Genomic DNA, 20,154 nt, shown 5'->3' with positions numbered 1-20,154 from the left:
AAGGTTAAACTAAAATAAACAGATCCAATATGGAGTCAGTTCTTCCCTGTAACAAATTTACATTCTGAAATGGCACCACAAGTATATTTTACAGATTCCCACACACATGATATAATTTTCATTAGCTCCTACAATATGACATATGTGGGAATGTGTTTATTTTTATAAAACTGGGATTATCTGTACATTCTTCTCTGTAATCTAACTTTTCACTTGTTTATGATGTTTGGTTTTGGTCTTTTTTTTTTTTTTAACTTTTTAGTAGTGAACGTTTGAGAAAATTCTGTTGAAAAGGACTATCCCCGGCCTTTACTACTACGGGCTTTATTACCCCGCAGGCCTGCTCTTTAGTGGTGGCCCTTGTCTGCCTGCCTGTCTCTGATGTCAGGGCTGGAAACTATCTGACTGGGGCTTGCATGGTTTACAGGAGTGGCAAGAAGTTTCTCAGCACTGTGGCTTCTTTTCTCCTGTGATGTATTCACAGCATAACCAGTCTCAACTGTCACCTTTAAGAGGGGCTAGGCCGTCTGCCACTGCTGAATGACAGCCTCAGACCACATAGCTGCCATGTGGTGAAGCCTAGGCCGCTGAGCAGAGAGTCTTCTCCACTTTGGCCAGACGAGATCCAAGAAGGGACTGGGTGAGACCAGGGCTTGTCTCCAGAAAGCTCTCAGGATCAGCCCACTTCAGAGGAATGACAGTATCAAACTAGACAAGCAGGACAGAATACTGCTAAGGCAGTAAAAAGCCAAGAACTAGGTTTATATCAATATGTATATAAGGCAGAATTAGAGGCACTGGTTTCGTTACACTAAAGGGAGAAAAGGTCAGGGTAAAAGGCAGTATGTGAATTTGCCTTACTTACACCCACAGCATTCTATGTTGTGTCCTAATTGGCTGTCCATGACTGACTTCCACTCTCATTTTTTTATTCAAAAATACTCAGTGATTACAAAAAGAAAGAAAGAAATACAACCATGGGAAAAATCACCATAAAGGATCACCTCCATCCTTAAATGCATCAGTATTTGGCAGGTGAGAAGTGAATATAATGACCAGAAGTGGCTGTTTAAAAAGAAAAAAAGGAAAAAGTACAACCAAGGCAAAAATATTCCAAGAGCATAACTGAGCTGCCCAATACTACAGCCACAAAGACATAGTACTGTGGGTACTAAAATTTAAAGTTAAAATTAAATTGTAAAATCAACTCTACTTCAATACAAAATTTTAAAAAATTTTAATGTTATTCACAGGAAAGAAAAAGTGGTTCAAAATAATAGTTTGTCTAGTGCCTATCTCATCGGAGAAGGCAATGGCACCCCACTCCAGTACTCTTGCCTGGAAAGTCCCATGGACAGAGGAGCCTGGAAGGTCCCAGAGGGTCGGACACAACTGAGCGACTTCCCTTTCACTTTTCACTTTCATGCATTGGAGAAGGAAATGGCAACCCACTCCAGTGTTCTTGCCTGGAGAATCCCAGGGACGGGGGAGCCTGGTGGGCTGCCATCTATGGGGTCGCACACAGTCGGACACGACTGAAGTGACTTAGCAGCAGTAGCAGCAGCAAATAGTCAATGCCATACCTTCTTTTTCTCTAAAGAAAAAAAAGTGTTTCACAGGCCAACAGATTCTAAGAAACAACAGGGCAGGAAAAAAATCCTGACAATTACTCTTAAATACGAAGATCTTAAAGCTCAGGGTCTGGCTTTCTAATGAACAGACCCACCCAGAAGAAGCACCCCCACCACACACACAGTTAGAATTAAATACAATTTAAAAATCAAAATCAGTTCTTCACTTGCACTAGCCAAATTTCAGGTGCTTAATAACCACAAGTGGCCGGGGACTAGGAGATGGTACAGAGAAGATACAGAACACTACCATCATAGTAGAATGTTTTATTGCAGCACTATGCTAGATGCTGTGTTAACACAGCAATCGATCCAGGTGGGATCTATCAGCCACTGCCCACATGGAACTCCCAATCAAGTGAGAAAGACAAGAAAATGAAAAATCATGCTCGATGGTGGAAAGTGTGGGGGCTTTGCAAGCACAAAGGAAAGATGGCTAACTCAGGCTGGAGGAAGAGAGGTATGGTGGGGAAGACTGTGGGCAGAGAGGGAGATGGCCTTTAAGCTGAGGATAGTGAGGCAGAGACAGGTGATCAATGTAAGGACTGTGGACAGAGGGAACACCTGTGCAAGGATTCACAAGTGACAGCTGAATAAGCCAGGGAGCTGCAAGTGGCTTCAACCACTGAAGCATATAGTATGGGTGGTGGAGGAGGACGTTGAGATTCAAAGATAAAGTATATTCCAAACCTTACAGAACCTGATGAAGGAATTTGGGTATTAGTTATCTTTTGTGTATAATAAACCATCCCAAAGCTTAGTGGCTTAAACAGCTGTTTATTTGCTCACAGTTCTTGGGGTGGCAAATTGGGCTGAGCTCAACGGGGCTGTTTTTCTGATGTTTTTCTGGTTGATCTAAAATAGCCTCACTCAGGGACGTCCCTGGTGATTCAGTGGCTAAGACTTTGCATTGCCAAGGTAGAGGGCACAAGTTTGGTTCTTGGTCAGATAACTAAGATCCCACATGCCATGCAGTGCACAGAAAAAAATTTTTTTTTAGTTAAAATAGTCTCAGTCATACAGCTGGCATTTGGTGCTATCTATTGGATGGGCCGTGTGTGTTAAACAGGCTAGCTTGGGCTTCTTCCTGTGGTGGCAATATTTCAAGAAGGTGAGAGCAGAAACTACTTGGCATTTGAGGCATAAACTCACCAGACAAGTTCAAGGCCAGCTCTGATAGGAGAAGCTACAAAGAACTTGTGGCCATTTTTAGTCTATCACACTGGGATGATGTTGGCCTGAAGCAGGGTGGTGGGTATAGAGAAGCGGAGAGATTTTTATTTTTTGGATATTTAGGAGTCATAATTGAGAAGTCTTGGGGATTGTTCTGGAACACAGAGGAGAGGGTGAAATGACAAATGACTCCTAGATCCTTTGGCTTAGGTGATTGATGAATGGTGGTGCCCAGTACTCAGACAGAAAAGAGGAAGAACAGGTTTGGGGGGAAGATAATGTTTCCAGTGTGAGTCATGTCAAGGATGAAATGTCTTTTAGACATCTAGGTGGAAGTAGGCAGGAAGCAGGTGGATATGCATATCGAAGGAGAAGTCTGGCTAGAGATACCAGTTTGGGAATCTCTGGTGCCTTTGGCCTAAGGCATCTTCCAGGGGGTCTGCAAACTCAGAGCTGGAACATATTACCAGGCAGGGAGGGACCTGGTAAGTCAACTCTGTAGCCGCGCTAAGCCTAACCTAGTATCCCAGGCAAAGTAATCAGTCTCTCCTGGTTGAAAGTTGCCAGGCTGTTATGAGAAACAGGGATGAAGTTTCTAGGCAGAGTCCTCGGCTCTGAACTAAGATTAATGTTGTAAATGGCAAGAAGGTAGATCCCAGCTCCTGTCAGGAGGAAATCTCCTAACAACAGACCACTAACTGATAAAGTAATGAATGTATCATCACTGAGGGAGCATTAACAGAGGCTAGAGAAACTGTGATGCAGAGGCTTGGAGGGGATTCCCTCTCTGGGTCCAGTGATGGACCTCCATGGCCAGCCCTGACACTCTATGAAGGTAAATTTCCCTCACCATCTCAACTTCTGATCCTACAGATACCTAACTTTCAGAAACTCCATGAGTCTTCATTGAAGGCAGCTTTGCTGGGAGATCAGCACTGCAGGAGGCACCTATTAGGGTGCAAAAGAAGTGTTGACTAGGGTCCTTGCCATTTATTCATTTGTTTATTCATTCAACACACATTCAACCAGCCGCTAGCAAATCCTGTGCTCTGTACTAGGAACAGAGAGATGACAAGACTCTAATCTAGAAGAAACTCAACTGTAACCACAAAAACTGTCTTGTAGCTGCTGTTAGTTTCTAGAACCGTCTTCCCAATGGATCTCAAGAAGTACTCCAGGGTCTCCTTGCTATGGTGTTGGGCTGTAAAGGTTTGATGAAAGAAAGAAAGAAAGAAAGGAATGGGGGTGTCTGAGACCTGGAGAAATGTACAAGGGAGGGATCTCTGCCTGAGCGGAATAAGGGAAAACTCCTAAGAAATAAAGCAACATCCCTATCTGAATGAATAGTTAAAAAGAAGACATTTATTAAGTGCTTTCTCAGTGGCTATTACAGTGATACATGGTTTCCTTGTATTATACAGATTCTCTGGCATTGGTGATCTTGAACACATCAATCCTATTTTCTGGAACCTTGTCCACGCACTGTTGCAGTAAGAAGGCGGCGGGGCGCTCTCAGCTCAACCCCCGAGAGACGTCAGGCGAGCGGAACCCGGGTTCGGTGGCTGGCGAGGGCGCCCGGAGGGTTTTCGCAGGACTCCAGACCTAGCGACGCGCACTTCGTTGCTAAGGGCGGAGGCGCCGGAGGCTGCGGATGCCGTTGGGTTCGGCGTCCTCGTTGGGCCTCAGCTCCCGGCCCGGCCGGCCCGCCGGTGGGTATGGAGCCCGAGGCGGGACGAAAGGGCGCAGCTGATGGGAGGGCAAGTGGGAACCCTCGCGCTCTCCGAGCCGAAGCCGCCTGACTGGCCGAAGCGGGGAGGGCGTTCCCGGGGCCCACCTTGGGTTGGGTGGCCTTACATCCAGTCTTGGGTGAACACCCCTCCATCCATTCCCACCCCCCACCCCCCACCCACCCCAGCCTCATCAAAAATAAGCTTTGGCCAAACGCTTAGAAGAGGCGCAGGGCATTTGTGTGATCTGAAAGGAAAAACTGCACAGAGTTTGTCCCCACAATTTGGGGCAACCTTGGGAGTTCTGACGTAGTGCTGATACCCTAAATGATCTTGGGCAAGACCCTCTTATTCTCTGAGACGCTCTTTCCCCTACCGGTACCATTGGAAGGTCATATCGGACCATTTCCTACTTGCTTCTACCTGTGGTTTTGTTTCTGTTTGAGCTTTGGTTTTAGATTTCTTGGTCTTCCAGAGTGTAGTTTAGATAAGTGCAGAAGGAGATTTGGGGCGAAGGAGGGGGATATGAAATCATCATTTACATGAACAGTGGACCAGTAGTCCAGCTGAATAAGATCCAGTGCCCCAGCTTCACCCCTTTGTGACCTTTGGAAATGGAAAAAAGTGAAAGTGTTAGTCACTGTTTGTGACCCAGTTGACTGCCGCCCAAGCTCCTCTGTCTGTGGAATTCTCCAGGCAAGAATACTGGATGGAGTGTGTTGCTGTTCCCTTCTCCAGGGGATCTAACTGACCCTGGGATCAAACCCGGGTCTTGTGCATTGCAGGCAGATTCCTTACCATCTGAGTCTCCAGTCCCAGTTTCTTTATGGAAAGTGACAGGTGGAAATATTCTGGAGTGTACCAAGGAATGTTGCACTGGAAAGTTAAAAGAGAATTCTCTGAATTATGCTTAGAGTGACCATTGAGGGGCTTTCCTGGCAATTCAGTGGTTAAGGTTTCATGCTTCCACTGCAGGGGGCACAGGTTGGATCCCTGGTGAGGGTTCTAAGATCCCACATGATCCACAGTGAGGCCAAAAAATTAAATAAGATAAAAATTTAAAAATAGAGTGACCACTGAGGATCTTAAAGGCCTTTGGAGAGTAGCTTGGGGCAGAAATGAGTCCTAGGATTCAGATTTAGGCCTGATTTGACCTGGAATCAAGTCCTCTATGTGGAACGGGTCAGAGTAACTGCTACCTGGAAAATCTGTTATTGGACAGTGTTAAACGACCCGAATATTGTTGGGGGCTTCCCAGGTGGCACTAGTAGTAAAGAACCCACCTGCCAATTCAGGAGACATAAGAGACATGCCTTTGATCCCTGGGTTGGAAAGATCTTCTGGAGGAGGGCATAGCAACCCACTCCAGTATTCTTGCCTGGAGAATCCCACGGATTGAGGAGCCTTGTGGGCTATAGTCCACAGGGTTGCAGAGTCAAACACACCTGAAGCAATTTAGCATGTATGCACATATTGTTGCTGCTGCTGCTGCTGCTTCAGTCGTGTCCGACTCTGTGCGACCCCATAGACGGCAGCCCACCAGACTCCCCCGTCCCTGGGATTCTCCAGGCAAGAACACTGGAGTGGGTTGTCATTTCCTTCTCCAACGCATGAAAGTGAAAAGTGAAAGTGAAGTCAGTCGTGTCCGACTTTTAGCGGCCCCATGGACTGCAGCCCACCAGGCTCCTCCGTGCATGGGATTTTCCAGGCAAGAGTACTGGAGTGGGGTGCCATTGCCTTCTCTGCACATATTGTTAGGTCCTTAAAAAAAGCTTGCCAAGCAGACTCTCCCACCTTAGTATTCCATTCATTCATTCATTCAAGAGATATTTGCCTTGCATCTGTTTTCCTAGGCCATGCTTAAAGCGTAAATACAAAAATGAATAAGACATTTTCCTTCCTCTCAAGTATACTGCAGGTTCACAATATAAACTATGGCAGATAACTTGAATAGTGTTTTCATTTCTTAGTCTACAGCAACATGGACATTATCCAAGTACATGTATTTTGTTCTCAAGATTTTAAATCGCCTTGCTATATCATATCTGGGCTTCCCGGGTGGTGCAGTGGTAAAGCATCCTCCTGCAATGCAGAAGGCACAAGAGACGCAGATTCAATCCCTGGGTCAGGAAGATTCCCCCGGAGAAGGATGGCAACCCACTCCAGTATTCTTGACTGGAAAATTCCATGGACAGAGGAGCCTGGCGAGCTACAGTCAGTGGGGATGCAAAGAGTCAGACACAACTGAGCGAGTGGGAGCATCCTTTCCTTTCACATAATATCTAACATAATGAATTCTTAGCCTTAGTGTGATCAGTCACTCTGGTCAGGAGACATAATTGGCTTCAGTTTAATATACTCCAGACTCACTTTCACATGTGTATACTCTCTGTGTATATTTGTAATGTATGTTTAATATGTGTGTATTAAGAGTAGAATTAATAATAGTGAACATTGCCGCTTTTAGCATTGCTATCTCTGTCAATCCAGTAACCATTCTGGTAGTCATCATTTGTTACTAACAATCTGCAGCTGGAACCAAGAGCTTGAAATGCACTAGCTTTTGCAGAGAGGGAGTATAGTAAGCTGGTAGGGAGCAAAGCCCCTGGAGTCCAAATGCCTGTACTCAGGTTTCAGCTAGGACACTTACTTGCAACTTATGTGTAAACTTGGGCAAGTAATTTAACATCTCTGTGCCTGACTTTTCTCATCTGCAAAATGAAGATAGTAACGTCTATCTCAGAGGCTTGTGGAATAGATTAAATGAGTTAAATATAAAGCGCTTAAAAAAGTCCTTGGCATATTTTAAGTGCCGTTTTAAAAAATATTTATTTATTTATTTGTTTGGATTTCCCAGGTGGCTCAGTGGAAAAGAATCCCCCTGTGATGCAGGAGACTTGGGTTTGGTCCCTGGGTCAGGAAGATCCCCTGGAGGAGGATGGCAACCCACTCTAGTATTCTTGCCTGGAAAATCCCATGGACAGAGGAGCCTAGCAGGTTGAAGTCCATGGGGTCGCAAAGAGTCGGACCCAACCTAGCTACTAACCAAGAGCAACAGCCAATTTATTTGGTTGCTCTGGGTCTTAGTTTTAGCACACGGGATCTTTAGTTGCAGTGTGTGAGATCTGGTTCCCTGACCAGGGGTGGCATCCTGGCCCTCTGCATTGAGAGCTTGGAGTCTTAGTCATTGGACCACCAGAGATGTCCCTAAGTGCTATTTTTAATCTTCACAGAAGCTGAGTGTAGAGATATTATCCTGTTTTACACATTGGAAACTGAGACTTAGAGAGGTTCAGGAACTTGCCCAAGACTGAACGAAGCAGAACTATAATTCAGATGCAGGCCTCATTTCAAGGCTAATGCGCCTAATGAAATATTATTCTGACTGTTTTGTGCTGCTCTTAGTAATTAGAATAAGATCAATCAATAATTAGAGTTTATCTGAATGCTTAAAATTTAGTTGTTAAAATGCTGTAAAGCTGTTTCTTCTTTGTAGATGTTTATAGTGGAAATTCTGGGCTAGAAGTCAAGAGCTCTACCTAGTTAGAATTTTGAGCAAATGATGTTTCTGCCCATATTCTGCAGATCTTTAAATAAAGAGTTTATATGTGATGATTTTGAGAAACTGTTTCTACTTAAAGTAATATTTTAAAAATTCATACTTAAAGTATTATTTTAAACAGAAGAATTTGCCTTTCTCACAAAAACAGTAAGCTTGGAAGTAAGCAGTCACTCCTGAAGATTTTTGACGAATGAAAATATTACTATGAGTAAAATAAAAATATTTAATGATGAGTTTAAATATATCCTGTTTTGCATATTTAAAAATAGTTGTATAATTAACATTATGGTATAGTTTCCCTAAGTATTGGAAATGTGCAAGTTATAAAATCTTTGAATTTTGCAAGATAAATCTTTGTGAGGGGAAATGACACTTAACAATGTCTTTAACAGTTTCTTATTTACCTTGTAAATCTCCTTTCAGTACAAACATATGGTTAGAGAAGAGATTAATCTAATTGTCTTTTCACTAATTACAGAGATTAGGAAGTGGCTGCCTGAACTATTTTCCAAAGGATAGCTTTACAAAGCAGCAGCTCACCAAGTTTACAAAGTTTACAACTTTACAAATACGGCAGTTCACCAAGAAGATCCCACTGGTTTGGGTGTAAGTAATTCTAAAGATTTTCTTTTCCATAGATTGTCCCATGAATATGCTTCAGATAGGAAGTATGGCTCTCAGAAGATACCAGCTAAAAATCCAATCAGTTTTAAGCAGAGTCAATCCATTTATAGCATCAGTGACCTAGATCTGTGGGTGGCATCTGTCCTTAGTTTGATGGCAGTGTTAAAAAATGGGTTAGGTTGGCAAATAGGAAGCCCTGCAATCTCTTATCTAACTACAGCAGTACAACACTGCAAGCTTTTTGAAAACTATCCTGGAATTTTTCCTGGGGACATATTTGTGGTAACTGAAAAACTAGGTTCCCCTCTTGATGAGTGTCAAGCCAAAAATACACAGCCAAGCCAAAGAGCAGAAGAAAGGATTTACAACTTGCAGCAAGTTGAGAGAACAGGGATACTTGCCCAAACTGTGTCTCTCGGAACAGCAAAACTGGAGAAGTTTTAAGATAAGAGTGCACGCATATATACGAAACGGCTCAGGTGGTGTATGCATATTCATAAAGGGCTTGAGTAGAGGAGAGTTCAGCATAAATTTGGGACACAAGGTTGTCAGAGTCACAGCTTTAGTTGATTAAGTCACCAGGGTCAGCAGAGGTCAGCATCATCATTCCTTAAGTACCAGATAGTCTTGTGGTTCGGAGAAGGCAATGGCACCCCACTCCAGTACTCTTGTCTGGAAAATCCCATGGATGGGGGAGCCTGGTGGGCTACAGTCCATGGGATCGCACAGAGTCGGACACAACTGAGGAGACTTAGCAGCAGCAGCAGCAGTCTTGTGATTGAGTGTTTGAGGGGGTTTGGATCCTGCACTATAGCTCAAGAACGTGCCTCTTGCTATCCTGTACCTTCGAAACAGAACCGGGAGTCCTTTTTTAAAAATTTTAAACATTATCTAGTATTTCAGCTCTGCTGGGTCTTTGTTGCTGCATGGGCTTTCTCTGCTTGTGGTGTGTGGGTTTCTCATTGCAGTAGCTTCTCTTGTTGCAGAGCACAGGTTCTAACAGGCTTCAGTAGTCATGGCTCCCAGGCTCTAAAGCACAGGCTCAGTTGTTGTGATGCACAGGCTTAGTTGCTTTGTGGCATGTGGGATCTTCCTGGACCAAGGGTCAAACCTGTGTTCCCTGCACTGGCAGGGGAATTCCTTACACCTGAGCCACCAGGGAAGCCAAAGAACTGGGAATTTTTACAATTGATTTATCATCTCCCTGGAGAAGGAAATGGCAACCCACTCCAGTATTCTTGCCTAGAAAATCCCATGGATGGAGGAGTCTGGGAGGCTACAGTCCATGGAGTTGCAAAGAATCGGACACGACTGAGTGACTTCACTTGATGTGGTCAAGAGCAAGCCTCTGGCCAGGCTTAGATCACAAAATGTCTAGGCCTATAATGGTTCTCTATGTCGAAGAAGTTCCATCTGGTTCTCTTCCTCTGGGAACCCTCTGGTCTATCCGGCAACACTTGTGCTTGTTACAGAGAACCCTACATCATCTGAACTAGAAGAGCCCTTCAGTTCAGTTCAGTCACTCAGTCGTGTCCAACTCTTTTCGATCCCATTAACCGCAGCACGCCAGGCCTCCCTGTCCAACACCAACTCCCAGAGTTTACCCAAACCCATGTTCGTTGAGTCGGTGATGCCATCCAGCCATCTCATCCTCTATCGTCCCCTTCTCCTCCTGCCCCCAATCCCTCCCAGCATCAGAGTCTTCTCCGATGAGTCAACTCTTTGCATGAGGTGGCCAAAGTTTTGGAGTTTCAGCTTCAGCATCATTCCTTCCAAAGAAATCCCAGGGCTGATCTCCTTCAGAATGGACTGGTTGGATCTCCTTGCAGTCCAAGGGACTCTCAAGAGTCTTCTCCAATACCACAGTTCAAAAGCATCAATTCTTCGGCACTCAGCTTTCTTCACAGTCCAATTCTCACATCCAGAGCCCTTAGGTTTGCTGTTTCACAACACATGTGTCTGTCACATCGTGCAAGCCGCTTGAAGTACAGAGAAGGATATGAGAGTCCGTCGTCTTACGGAGCATCCAGTCTGCTCGTAATCTTGGAGTCTGGTGTCCGTGTTTATGCATTAGAGGAGGAGCTCCACGACACACGACACACGTGAGACGAGGCGAGCCTGGCGCCAGAGCCCAGAGCTCTTGATGCCACTCGCCGTGTTCTGTCCACTGCATTTGCTTCTGTCCCTTGTCAACTTAAAGAATATTCACCACCTAAAAGTTGAGAGTTACGTTTTATTCGGTAGGAATTTTTAGGACTTCATGCTCGGGAGGCGACATCTCAAGTAATCCCAAGAGAACTATTCCAAGGAGGCGAGGGGGTGAGCTCAGATATATAGGAGTTTTGCAATAAAGGGCAGGTAGTCTGAACATCAAAAAATTATTGTTAATTAAAGAAAACCACACACACAAACAACAAAAAAAAGAAAACCAGATGCATCAAGTTAGGGAATTTAGCACTTTTCTATGTATGGGAAGATGCAAGAGTCTGGGCTCACTGAAATCATTCCTTGGATCTGCAGGATACTTTTCCTATCCTGAATTTCCTCAGGACTCACCAGCTCACCGTAGTCTGTGGCTGCAACTCCTGATGACTGTGACATCCTTTGTTTCCCGATATGGCAGGCAATAGTCCATTTCTCATTGGTTACCTGTTCTTTTCAGGAGGTCAATTCTGGCAGCTTTCAAATGTAGGCTGAAATTCTTCTGGAAAGCTGTGGTGGGTTTTTTGTTGTTTTTTAAGTGTTTTGTTGTTGTTTTCATCTATTTTGTTGAAGTATAGTTGGTTTACAATGTGGTGTTTATTTCTGCTGTACAGTAAAGCAATAGTTATGCATATATATACACATACTCGTTTTCATTCTGGTCTGTCACCGAATGTCGGCTGTAGTTCCCTGTGTGATACAGCAGGACCTCAGTGCTCATCGATCCTGTGTGTGACCATCTGCACCTGATCGTCCTGAACTCCCAGTGCATCGCTGCCCCTCGCCCCTTGGCAGCCGCACGTCTGTTCTCTGTGTCTGTCAGTCTGTTTCTGCTTTGTAGGTAGGCTCATTTGTGTCATATTTCAGATTCTGTGTATAAGTGATAACATACGGGATCACTCCTCTTTCTGACTTACTTCACCAAGTGTGATCATCTCTAGTTGCATTCACACTGATGCAGATGGCATTATTTCATTCATTTTTGTGGCTGAGTAATATTCCATTGTGTGTCTATGTACTACATCTTCTTTATGCATTCATATGTCAGTGGGCATTTAGGTTGTTTTTATCTTGGCTATTATAAATAAATAGTGCTGCCATGAACATTAGGGTACACTTATATTTTCAAATTATGGCTTTCTCCATATATATGCCCAGGAATGGAATTGCAGGATCACATGGCAACTCTATCTTTAGTTTTTGAGGGACCTCCATAGAGTGGAAAACTGTGGGGTTTTTTTAAAGGTAAGGATATGGGACTTCCCTGGTGGTCCAATGGTTAAGACTCTGAGCTTCCGCTACAGGGATCCTGGGTTTGATCCCTGGTCTGGGAACTAGGATCCTGCATGGAGAATACTTGGTGAGTTTTAGCTGCTATTTCTCGTTATAGACTATTCTTCCTAGAACTAGGTAGGCTCATCATTCCCATAAGAAACTCGTCTCCTAGCATTTCTTTAAGCAGAGCCCTGGAAGAGATGGTGACTGGATACTCCCACCTCTACCCTCTGCCATCTCAGGGGACAGCTAATTGAGTAGCAGACGAACGTTACCCAGAGTAGCTAAGACTAGGTCCTAGTCATGTACCTGCAGTCCCATCAGATGTCCACACTGGCCACATATTCTGATCTTGGCACTAAAACCGAGATATTTTAAAAATATTTACTTATTAACTCTTTTAAAAATAATAAACCTTATTGCATGTAAACATAAATAATTTTATGAAAAATAAATATACTTTTGAAAACACACAAAAATGTTTGATTGGAAGAGAACAGTATTGTTTTACATTTTTGCAAATCTCTTTACTGTTTGGCTTAAACAGAAGACAGTTGGATCCTCATGTCTGCTTCTGCATTCAATCTATTGCAGTATGTTGTTTGCATTGTAGTATAAGCAGAAAGTCAGGACTCACATGGAGATGTAGTTGGGAAAAGGATTTCACAGACTCCCTGCAAGGGTCTCAGGAACCCCCAGCAGTCCTGATATCACACTGTGAGACCTGCCGGTCAGGTCATTACCTGTATTGTCTCCCGCGTCTCATTCTTATTACAGAATAACCTCATGACCCTGGAAAGTATTTAATAGCAGTCCCACAAGCTAGGAAGGTTATGGCCTTTTAGAATAACTAAAGCTCTTCTTCAAGAAGCTTACTGGTATAGATTGGTTTTTTTTTTTTTTTTTGGCCTTGCCTCAAAACTTATGGGATCTCAATAAGTGAAAGCGCCAAATCCTAACCAGTGGACCACCAGGGAATTCCCAGTACTTCATTCCTTTTAATGGCTGAAAAATGTTCCACGGTATGCGTAAACCACATTTTGTTTATTCATCCATTGATGGACACTTGGGTTGTTGCTAGCTTTTGACTGTTGTGAACAGTGCTGCTCTGAACATACATGTTTAAATTTTGGATTGAACACCTGTTTTCAATTCTTCGGACTATATACCCAGGAGTAGAATTGTTGGATCACATAGTGATTCTATATTTGACTTACTGGGGAGCATCTTAATATTTTTAAAGTTAGTTTTGTTTTTGTTTATCTGCAAATGCTGTATGGTGGGATGGTGCCTTCCCAGGGCCATAAGAGTGTGAGGCAGGGAAAGGAGGAAAACCAAATGCCTACAATTAGTCTTTAAAAAAAAAAAAAAAAAAAGGTTTTAGCATAACCATAATACCTGCCGTTCTTGTGCCTCCCAGAGTTAACAGTGTGTATTCTTCTTTTTACCAAACAGGGAACACAACTTCCAGCAGCCCCAAGGGATGCTGCTACTCAGGTGCCATCTGAAACGAGCTCTTCCCCAGAAGGTCTCGTGCAGGTTCTGTGCAGTGATGGGGAAACTGCAGAGCAAATTCAAACACAGCACTTACAAATACAGGTATAGCAGTCTGCCCTCGGGTGGGATCCCCAGTTTTGTGCCCCATGACAATTCTTTCCTATAGAAAGAGAAGGCCTGGAGCCATCGTTGATGCTCTCCCTGAACAGTCAGTTTGGTCTGTTTCCTTTTGGATAAGAAACATCTTAGTTGCTAGTGCCTACAGCCCCATGGCGAGGGGTCCCACATCTTTGGGAATCATCTCTAGAGCAAGCAAAGACTCTGGGTTTCTTCCTTCATCAGACCCCAGTCACCCACTCATTCTGAGCATTTACAGAGTTAATAGTGCCATTTCTGGTGACATCAGTGTGTCTCCTTTCTCTACTCCCTTTCTGTCTTTCTCCTCAGCCTGGCCTTGTGGTCCACACTCTGTTCCCCTTGCTCCACTGTGCACCCTACACCGTGGGGCTCCTCATTTTCCATCCTCTCTTTAGCAGGCCTGATGGATTTATCGAAGAGAAGATTCAAACTAAAGCCTTTCAAGAGTATAGCCCAGCTCACGTGGATACCGTCTCTGTTGTTGCTGCTCTGAACTCAGACCTCTGTGTCTCCGGAGGAAAAGATAAGGTGGGGTTTGCAGTGCTTCCCAGGGAACCAGCTTATTGCAGAGAAGGGCAGATGTTTGGAAAGGAAGTGCTGGCTTTTCATTTCCGGCAGCAGGGTTGAATAGTGTAAAAATATGCGCTTTAGAGTTAAAAAGACTGGGTTTAAATTCCTAGTCTGCCGCTTCCTGTTACTTTGGGCAAGTCTTTTCATTTTCTTGAGCTTCAGGCTCCTTATTGTTAAATGCGGGTAGTAATGCCAACCACCCGGGATAGTTGTGAGGATTAAATGGGAATGCCCTCAGCACTCTGCAAGACCACCCACATGCTTCTTATAAATGACAAATATTACTCCAGCCTATCCATTTTTACACCTGCATGCACACAGGAGTTATTTATCAGCAAAAGGAAAGTTCTAGTCTCTTTTATGCATCTCTTTTGCCAAAACATCTACCAATACTTAGAGACTGCTCCCATTTTCAGTGTAAATCTGGTTGCTTTATCTCCCTCATACCTGGATCTGTCATAGCACTCAGACCTAGGCTCTTGCTAGCAGAAATGCTGATTCTTTCATAACAAATAATGCCTCTAATCTTCCATGGCCATTTAGAATCTTCAGATTCCATTTTCATACTGTATTTCACTGATTCTAAGATGTGCGTGTTTCCACATTTTAACACCTCTGAAATCAGGATGCATCTAGAAATTGATAATAACACATTTAATTGGCAGCATTTTGTTTTAACATCTAGACATGAAATTATATTTCTATGATCCTCAGCTGTGAGGGGTAGATGGTGCGAGGATTAGCCTCTCTATTTTGCAGGTTATGAAACTGGGATTTAACTAGGTCATAGTACTGAACTACAGAGATGGGCCAGAGAATGCTTCTGAATCCTGTTTAGGGGGAGAAATACAACAAAATACTAAAATGTATTCCTGGAAAAAGGATGGGAAGACAATTTTCATAATGATTCTCTCTGGCCGATGGGATTATGGATGAGATTTTTTGAAATTAAAAAAAAAGTATGGGGACTTCCCTGGTGATCCAGTGGCTAAGACTCTATGCTCATAATGCAGGGGGCCCGGGTTCGAGCCCTGGTCTGTGAACTCTATCCCACGTGGTGCAACTAAAGACCCTGCGTGCTGCAGTGAAGAGTGAAGATCTCACACGCCTCAACTAAGACATGTCGCAGCCAAATAAATAAATAAATATTAAAAAAATATATGATCTGTTTCACAACAGTGTAAATGTACTTTTATTTTTTTGGCCATGCCACATGGCGCGTGAGATCTTAGATCGCCAGTTCAGTTCAGTCACTCAGTCGCGTCCGACTCTTTGCAACCCCATGGACTGCAGCACGTCAGGCCTCCCTGTCCATCACCAACTCCTGGAGTTTATTCAAACTCATGTCCATTGGGTCGGTGACACCATCTAACCATCTCATCTTCTGTCGTCCCCTTCTCCCACCTTCAATCTTTCCCAGCATCAGGGTCTTTTCAAATGAGTCAGTTCTTCGCATCAGGTGGCCAAAGTATTGGAGTTTCAGCTTAGCATCAGTACCTCCAATGAATATTCAGGACTGATCTCCTTTAGGATGGACTGGTTGGATCTCCTTGCAGTCCAAGGGACTCTCAAGAGTCTTCTCCAACACCACAGTTCAAAAGCATCAGTTCTTTGGTGCTCAGCTTTCTTTATAGTCCAACTCTCACATGCATACATGACTACTGGAAAAACCATAGCTTTGACTGTACAGACCTTTGTTGGCAAAGTAATGTCTCTACTTTTGAATATGCTATCTAGCTTGGTCATAACTTTCCTTCCAAGGAGCAAGTGTCTTTGAATTTCATGGTTGCAGTCACCATCTGCAGTGATTTTGGAGCCCCCAAAAATAAAGTCTGACACTGTTTCCCCATCTATTTGCCATGAAGTGATGGGACCGGATGCCATGATCTTAGTTTTCTGAATGTTGAATTTTAAGCCAACTTTTTCACTCTCCTCTTTCACTTTCATCAAGAGGCTCTTCAGTTCCTCTTTGTTTTCTCCCGTAAGGGTGGTGTCATCTGCATATCTGATGTTACTGATATTTCTCCCGGCAATCTTGATTCCAGCTTGTGCTTCCTCCAGCCCAGCATTTCTCATGATGTACTCTGCATATAAGTTAAAAAAGCAGGGTGACAATATACAGCCTTGACGCACTCCTTTCCCAATTTGGAACCAGTTTGTTGTTCATGTCCAGTTCTAACTGTTGCTTCCTGACCTGCATACAGATTTCTCAGGAGGCTGGTTAGGTGGTCTGGTATTCCCATGTCTTTAAGAATTTTTACAGTTTGTTGTGATACACACAGTCAAAGGCTTTGGCATAGTCAATAAAGCAGAAGTAGATGTTTTTCTGGAACTCTCTTGATTTTTCAATGATCCAGCGGATGTTGGCAATTTGATCTCTAGTTCCTCTGCCTTTTCTAAAGCCAGCTTGAACATCTGGAAGTTCACAGTTTACATACTGCTGAAGCTTGGCTTGGAGAATTTTGAGCATTACTTTGCTAGCATGTGACATGAGTACAATTGTGCGGGAGTCTGAACATTCTTTGGCATTGCCTTTCTTTGGGATTGGAATGAAAACTGACCTTTTCCAGTCCTGTGACCACTGCTGAGTTTTCCAAATTTGCTGGCATATTGAATGCAGCACTTTCACAGCATCATCTTTTAGGATTTGAAATAGCCATGGATCAAACCCATGCCCCCTGCACTGGAAGTGCAGAATCATAACCCCTGGAGCACCAGGGAATTCCCTGAATATACTTTTTTTTTTTTTTTTTTAACAGCACTGTGCAGTTTTATTAACCATTCAAGTACAGTAGCATCTGTAAGATCGGGACAGAATTGGGATTTAAAAGTGAACATATTCAGCATCTAACAATTTGAAAGAAGCCACTACATACTCTTTTCACAGACATGTTTCCACGGAGCCAATACAGTACTAGCCATTAACCCAGCACACCAGATGTACTGAAGTAGAAAAGATGCAACAAGAAAAATAGCTACATTAGAAAGACTTCAACACTTTAGAAAAAGAGTAAAACACTTTTCGTTTCTCCCCTTCAGCCCCTAAAACAACATCATACCGTCTGGATCTACCTATACAGTCCTACATCACTGAATATACTTTTAACACTACTAAATTATACATCTAAAAATGATTAAGATGGTAATTTTTTTTTTTTTAAGTAGAGAAAAAAAATCTAATCCCATGTAGATTTTCCTTCAGCATCTACACCCAGAACCTCAAACTAAACCAGATGCCCCTGGGGAGTGTTATCCCAAACCCATCATTAAGGCCCAGATGCTTCCGTGGAGTGGCCCAGTGGCTGTGGAAGAGACAGAGAGCTCAAACTTGGGGAGCATGAGGAGCTACAATAAAACCTTGGTAGAAATGGAGAAATTAGGTAGAGAACAAGATAAAGGCTTGTAGTTTGAGCTAAACAAAAAAAATCAATTAAACTAAAATATTCTACTGACTCTCTGCAGACAGCTGTGGCCTATAACTGGAGAACTGGGAATGTGGTGAAAAGGTTCAAAGGACATGAGCGTGAAATCACCAAGGTAATTGTCATATGATCAGCATCACGAGGAAATTTGGAATTGAATAAAGGAACGCCTGTAGCTCTCGGTAGTAAGAGTCGTTGAATATTTCAGTATTAAGGAAAAATGCAGAGGTTTCATTTGACGTCACCATGGGAAGCCCCACTTGCACCAGAGCAAACCATTCACTCAGCTACAGTCACAGGCATAGTAGACACAGTTTTTGTCACCATTAAGCTCTTCCCGGGTAGCGCTAACCCACCTGCCAGTGCAGGAGATGTAAGAGACATGGGTTTGATCCCTGGGTTGGGAAGATCCCCTGGAGGAAGCCATGGCAACCTACTCCAGTATTCTTGCCTGGAGAATCCCAGGGACAGAGGAGCCTGGTGGGCTACGGTCCATAGTGTTGCAAAGAGTTGGACACGACTGAATCAACTTAGCACATAGCACAGCACAGGTAGTAAATAGAGAACAGCTGAGATTAACTCCCCCTGCCCTGTCCTAACTCACCAGGGTCATGTATCGAAGCCTTACTAAGTGTTTAGTTAAGAAAATGACAAACTCTCCATACTGAGGAAACTTTTAGTCTAGTTGGGGAAATTTTTTAAAAGCCAGAAACAGGTAAATAATTAATTGTTAAAGAGCATGACAGAGTAGACTGAGATTTCAGCAAAAATGATGGAGAATGTCAGATTATGTAACTCCCCTCTCGGAAGTCCACCTACATGAACCAAAAATTGAGAAGCAAACTCCACCGTAATGAGACAGTATCAGCGACAGCCACAGAGCACAGACTCTGTTTACCTGCCAGATACAGTGCATTCTGAACCAGCCTGAGAGCGAACACCAGGCTCTAGCACTTTTATCTCCAGGCTTTTTCCATTTTTAACGTCCAAACAAGCACACTAGAGCTGTCTTTTTTTTTTTTTTTTTGAGCAGATAGCGTGTATTTACAAATCAAGCCAGTTCTTCAGTGCCTCTCGCGATAAGATGGTCATGATGTGGGACTTACAGAGCTCCTCACAGCCGAGACAGCAGTTTTCTGGCCACACCATGGTGGTCACTGGACTGACGGTGAGTCCAGGTGAGGTTAAAGCCAACGTCTTCCCAACACCAATACTGTGGTACTTTTCTGAAAAGCCCTGTCCCAAGTCCATTTCATGGACCATGTTCTTGCCATTTTTCCCTAAGATTCATCACAACTGTGTACCGGCTCCCGTGACAACACCCTGCTCTTGTGGGATGTGGGGACTGGACAGTGTGCAGAGAGAGCTTCAGTCTCCAGGAACCTGGTACGAACTCAAACTTGGTCCAGAGGAGGGCAACAGAAGGGAGCCTGGGGTGAGGAGGAGCCCAGGAGAGAGACGTGGAGACTGCATGACCAGGCCTTAGAGTCTTGGGTCCTAATTACTGCTCGCCCCTAACTAAGGTCTTCTGCTCCAGAGAACAACTCCACTAGTTTATATTGGAGTTTTAAATGGTGTCCTCACTTATGCCTTCAAAACATAGTTATTCCATATCGTCTGTGGGCCAGGCACTGTGCCAGAAGCAGGGTTAGTGGCCCAGGGCTTGGTTCCTGGCCTCCAGAAGCTCACAGTTTATGCTTATCATGTGTTCAGTATATGTAACATTATGCAGAGAAATTAGCATGACCTTTTGCTATTTGTATAATTTGATTTGCTTATGAAGACCAGTGTTTGCCGGTAGCAGACTGATGTCAACTCCACTGCCTATGAGCTTAGTCATACCTGGGTTTAAAGCATGGATACATCACTTTTTAGCTGTATTAACCCAAGAAAGTTACTAGAAGTCTCGGTGTCTTCATTTATAAAATGGGGAGAACTGTATCACCCGACATGGCAGTGTCCTATAGTGGTTGTCGGACGTTAGTCACGTGATCTTTCCGAGTTTTGAAGACAACTGCCAGTGGCAAGCTGTGCTCGCCTGTGCCCTCCGTATTTGTGTAGGCTGCTGGAAGAAGTGAAAACCGTGTTGCCTCGGGTTGTTTTGAAAACTGTTTCACGCATATCCAGCAGGGGGCTGCAGGGATAAAGGGAAACAGGGACACGCTTCCTGAACCCGAAGAGGCCTCAAATTAGTGTTTCATCGGTCCCACTTGAAAGCAGAGGCCGCTCTCCTTAGCTGCCACTCGGCCAGCGGTGTTTGGGTTTCAGACACTCTGAGAGTGCTGCATGCATTTCGAGGCTCACGCCTGGTCCAGGTGCTTCCGTTGCTGCTG

At 43.9% G+C, this 20,154-nt stretch overlaps 1 protein-coding gene across 8 annotated transcripts in view; it reads left to right on the top strand.

Moving 5' to 3' along the window:
* The first annotated feature begins 4,201 nt into the window (after positions 1 to 4,201).
* Positions 4,202 to 20,154, top strand: part of WDR31 (WD repeat domain 31) — a 42,483-nt gene continuing 26,530 nt past the window's right edge. The window contains exons 1-7 of one of the 8 annotated variants that reach the window (XM_024996339.2): positions 4,202 to 4,513; positions 8,572 to 8,699; positions 13,650 to 13,793; positions 14,228 to 14,357; positions 17,862 to 17,936; positions 18,855 to 18,999; positions 19,107 to 19,207. In XM_024996339.2, the coding sequence (XP_024852107.1) occupies positions 13,678 to 13,793; positions 14,228 to 14,357; positions 17,862 to 17,936; positions 18,855 to 18,999; positions 19,107 to 19,207 (567 nt within the window). In that variant the 5' untranslated portion in view covers positions 4,202 to 4,513; positions 8,572 to 8,699; positions 13,650 to 13,677. Of the gene's footprint in view, positions 4,514 to 8,571; positions 8,700 to 13,649; positions 13,794 to 14,224; positions 14,358 to 17,861; positions 17,937 to 18,854; positions 19,000 to 19,106; positions 19,208 to 20,154 lie in introns of all 8 variants that reach the window. The other 7 variants (XM_005210568.5, XM_010808289.4, XM_005210566.5 and 4 more) reach the window with 7 other exon arrangements.

Source organism: Bos taurus, chromosome 8 (genome assembly GCF_002263795.3).
Source record: "Bos taurus isolate L1 Dominette 01449 registration number 42190680 breed Hereford chromosome 8, ARS-UCD2.0, whole genome shotgun sequence".
Classification (NCBI taxonomy): Eukaryota; Metazoa; Chordata; class Mammalia; order Artiodactyla; family Bovidae; genus Bos; species Bos taurus.
Note: the sequence above shows the minus strand (reverse complement) of the source record. Positions and strands in the feature narration are given on the sequence as shown.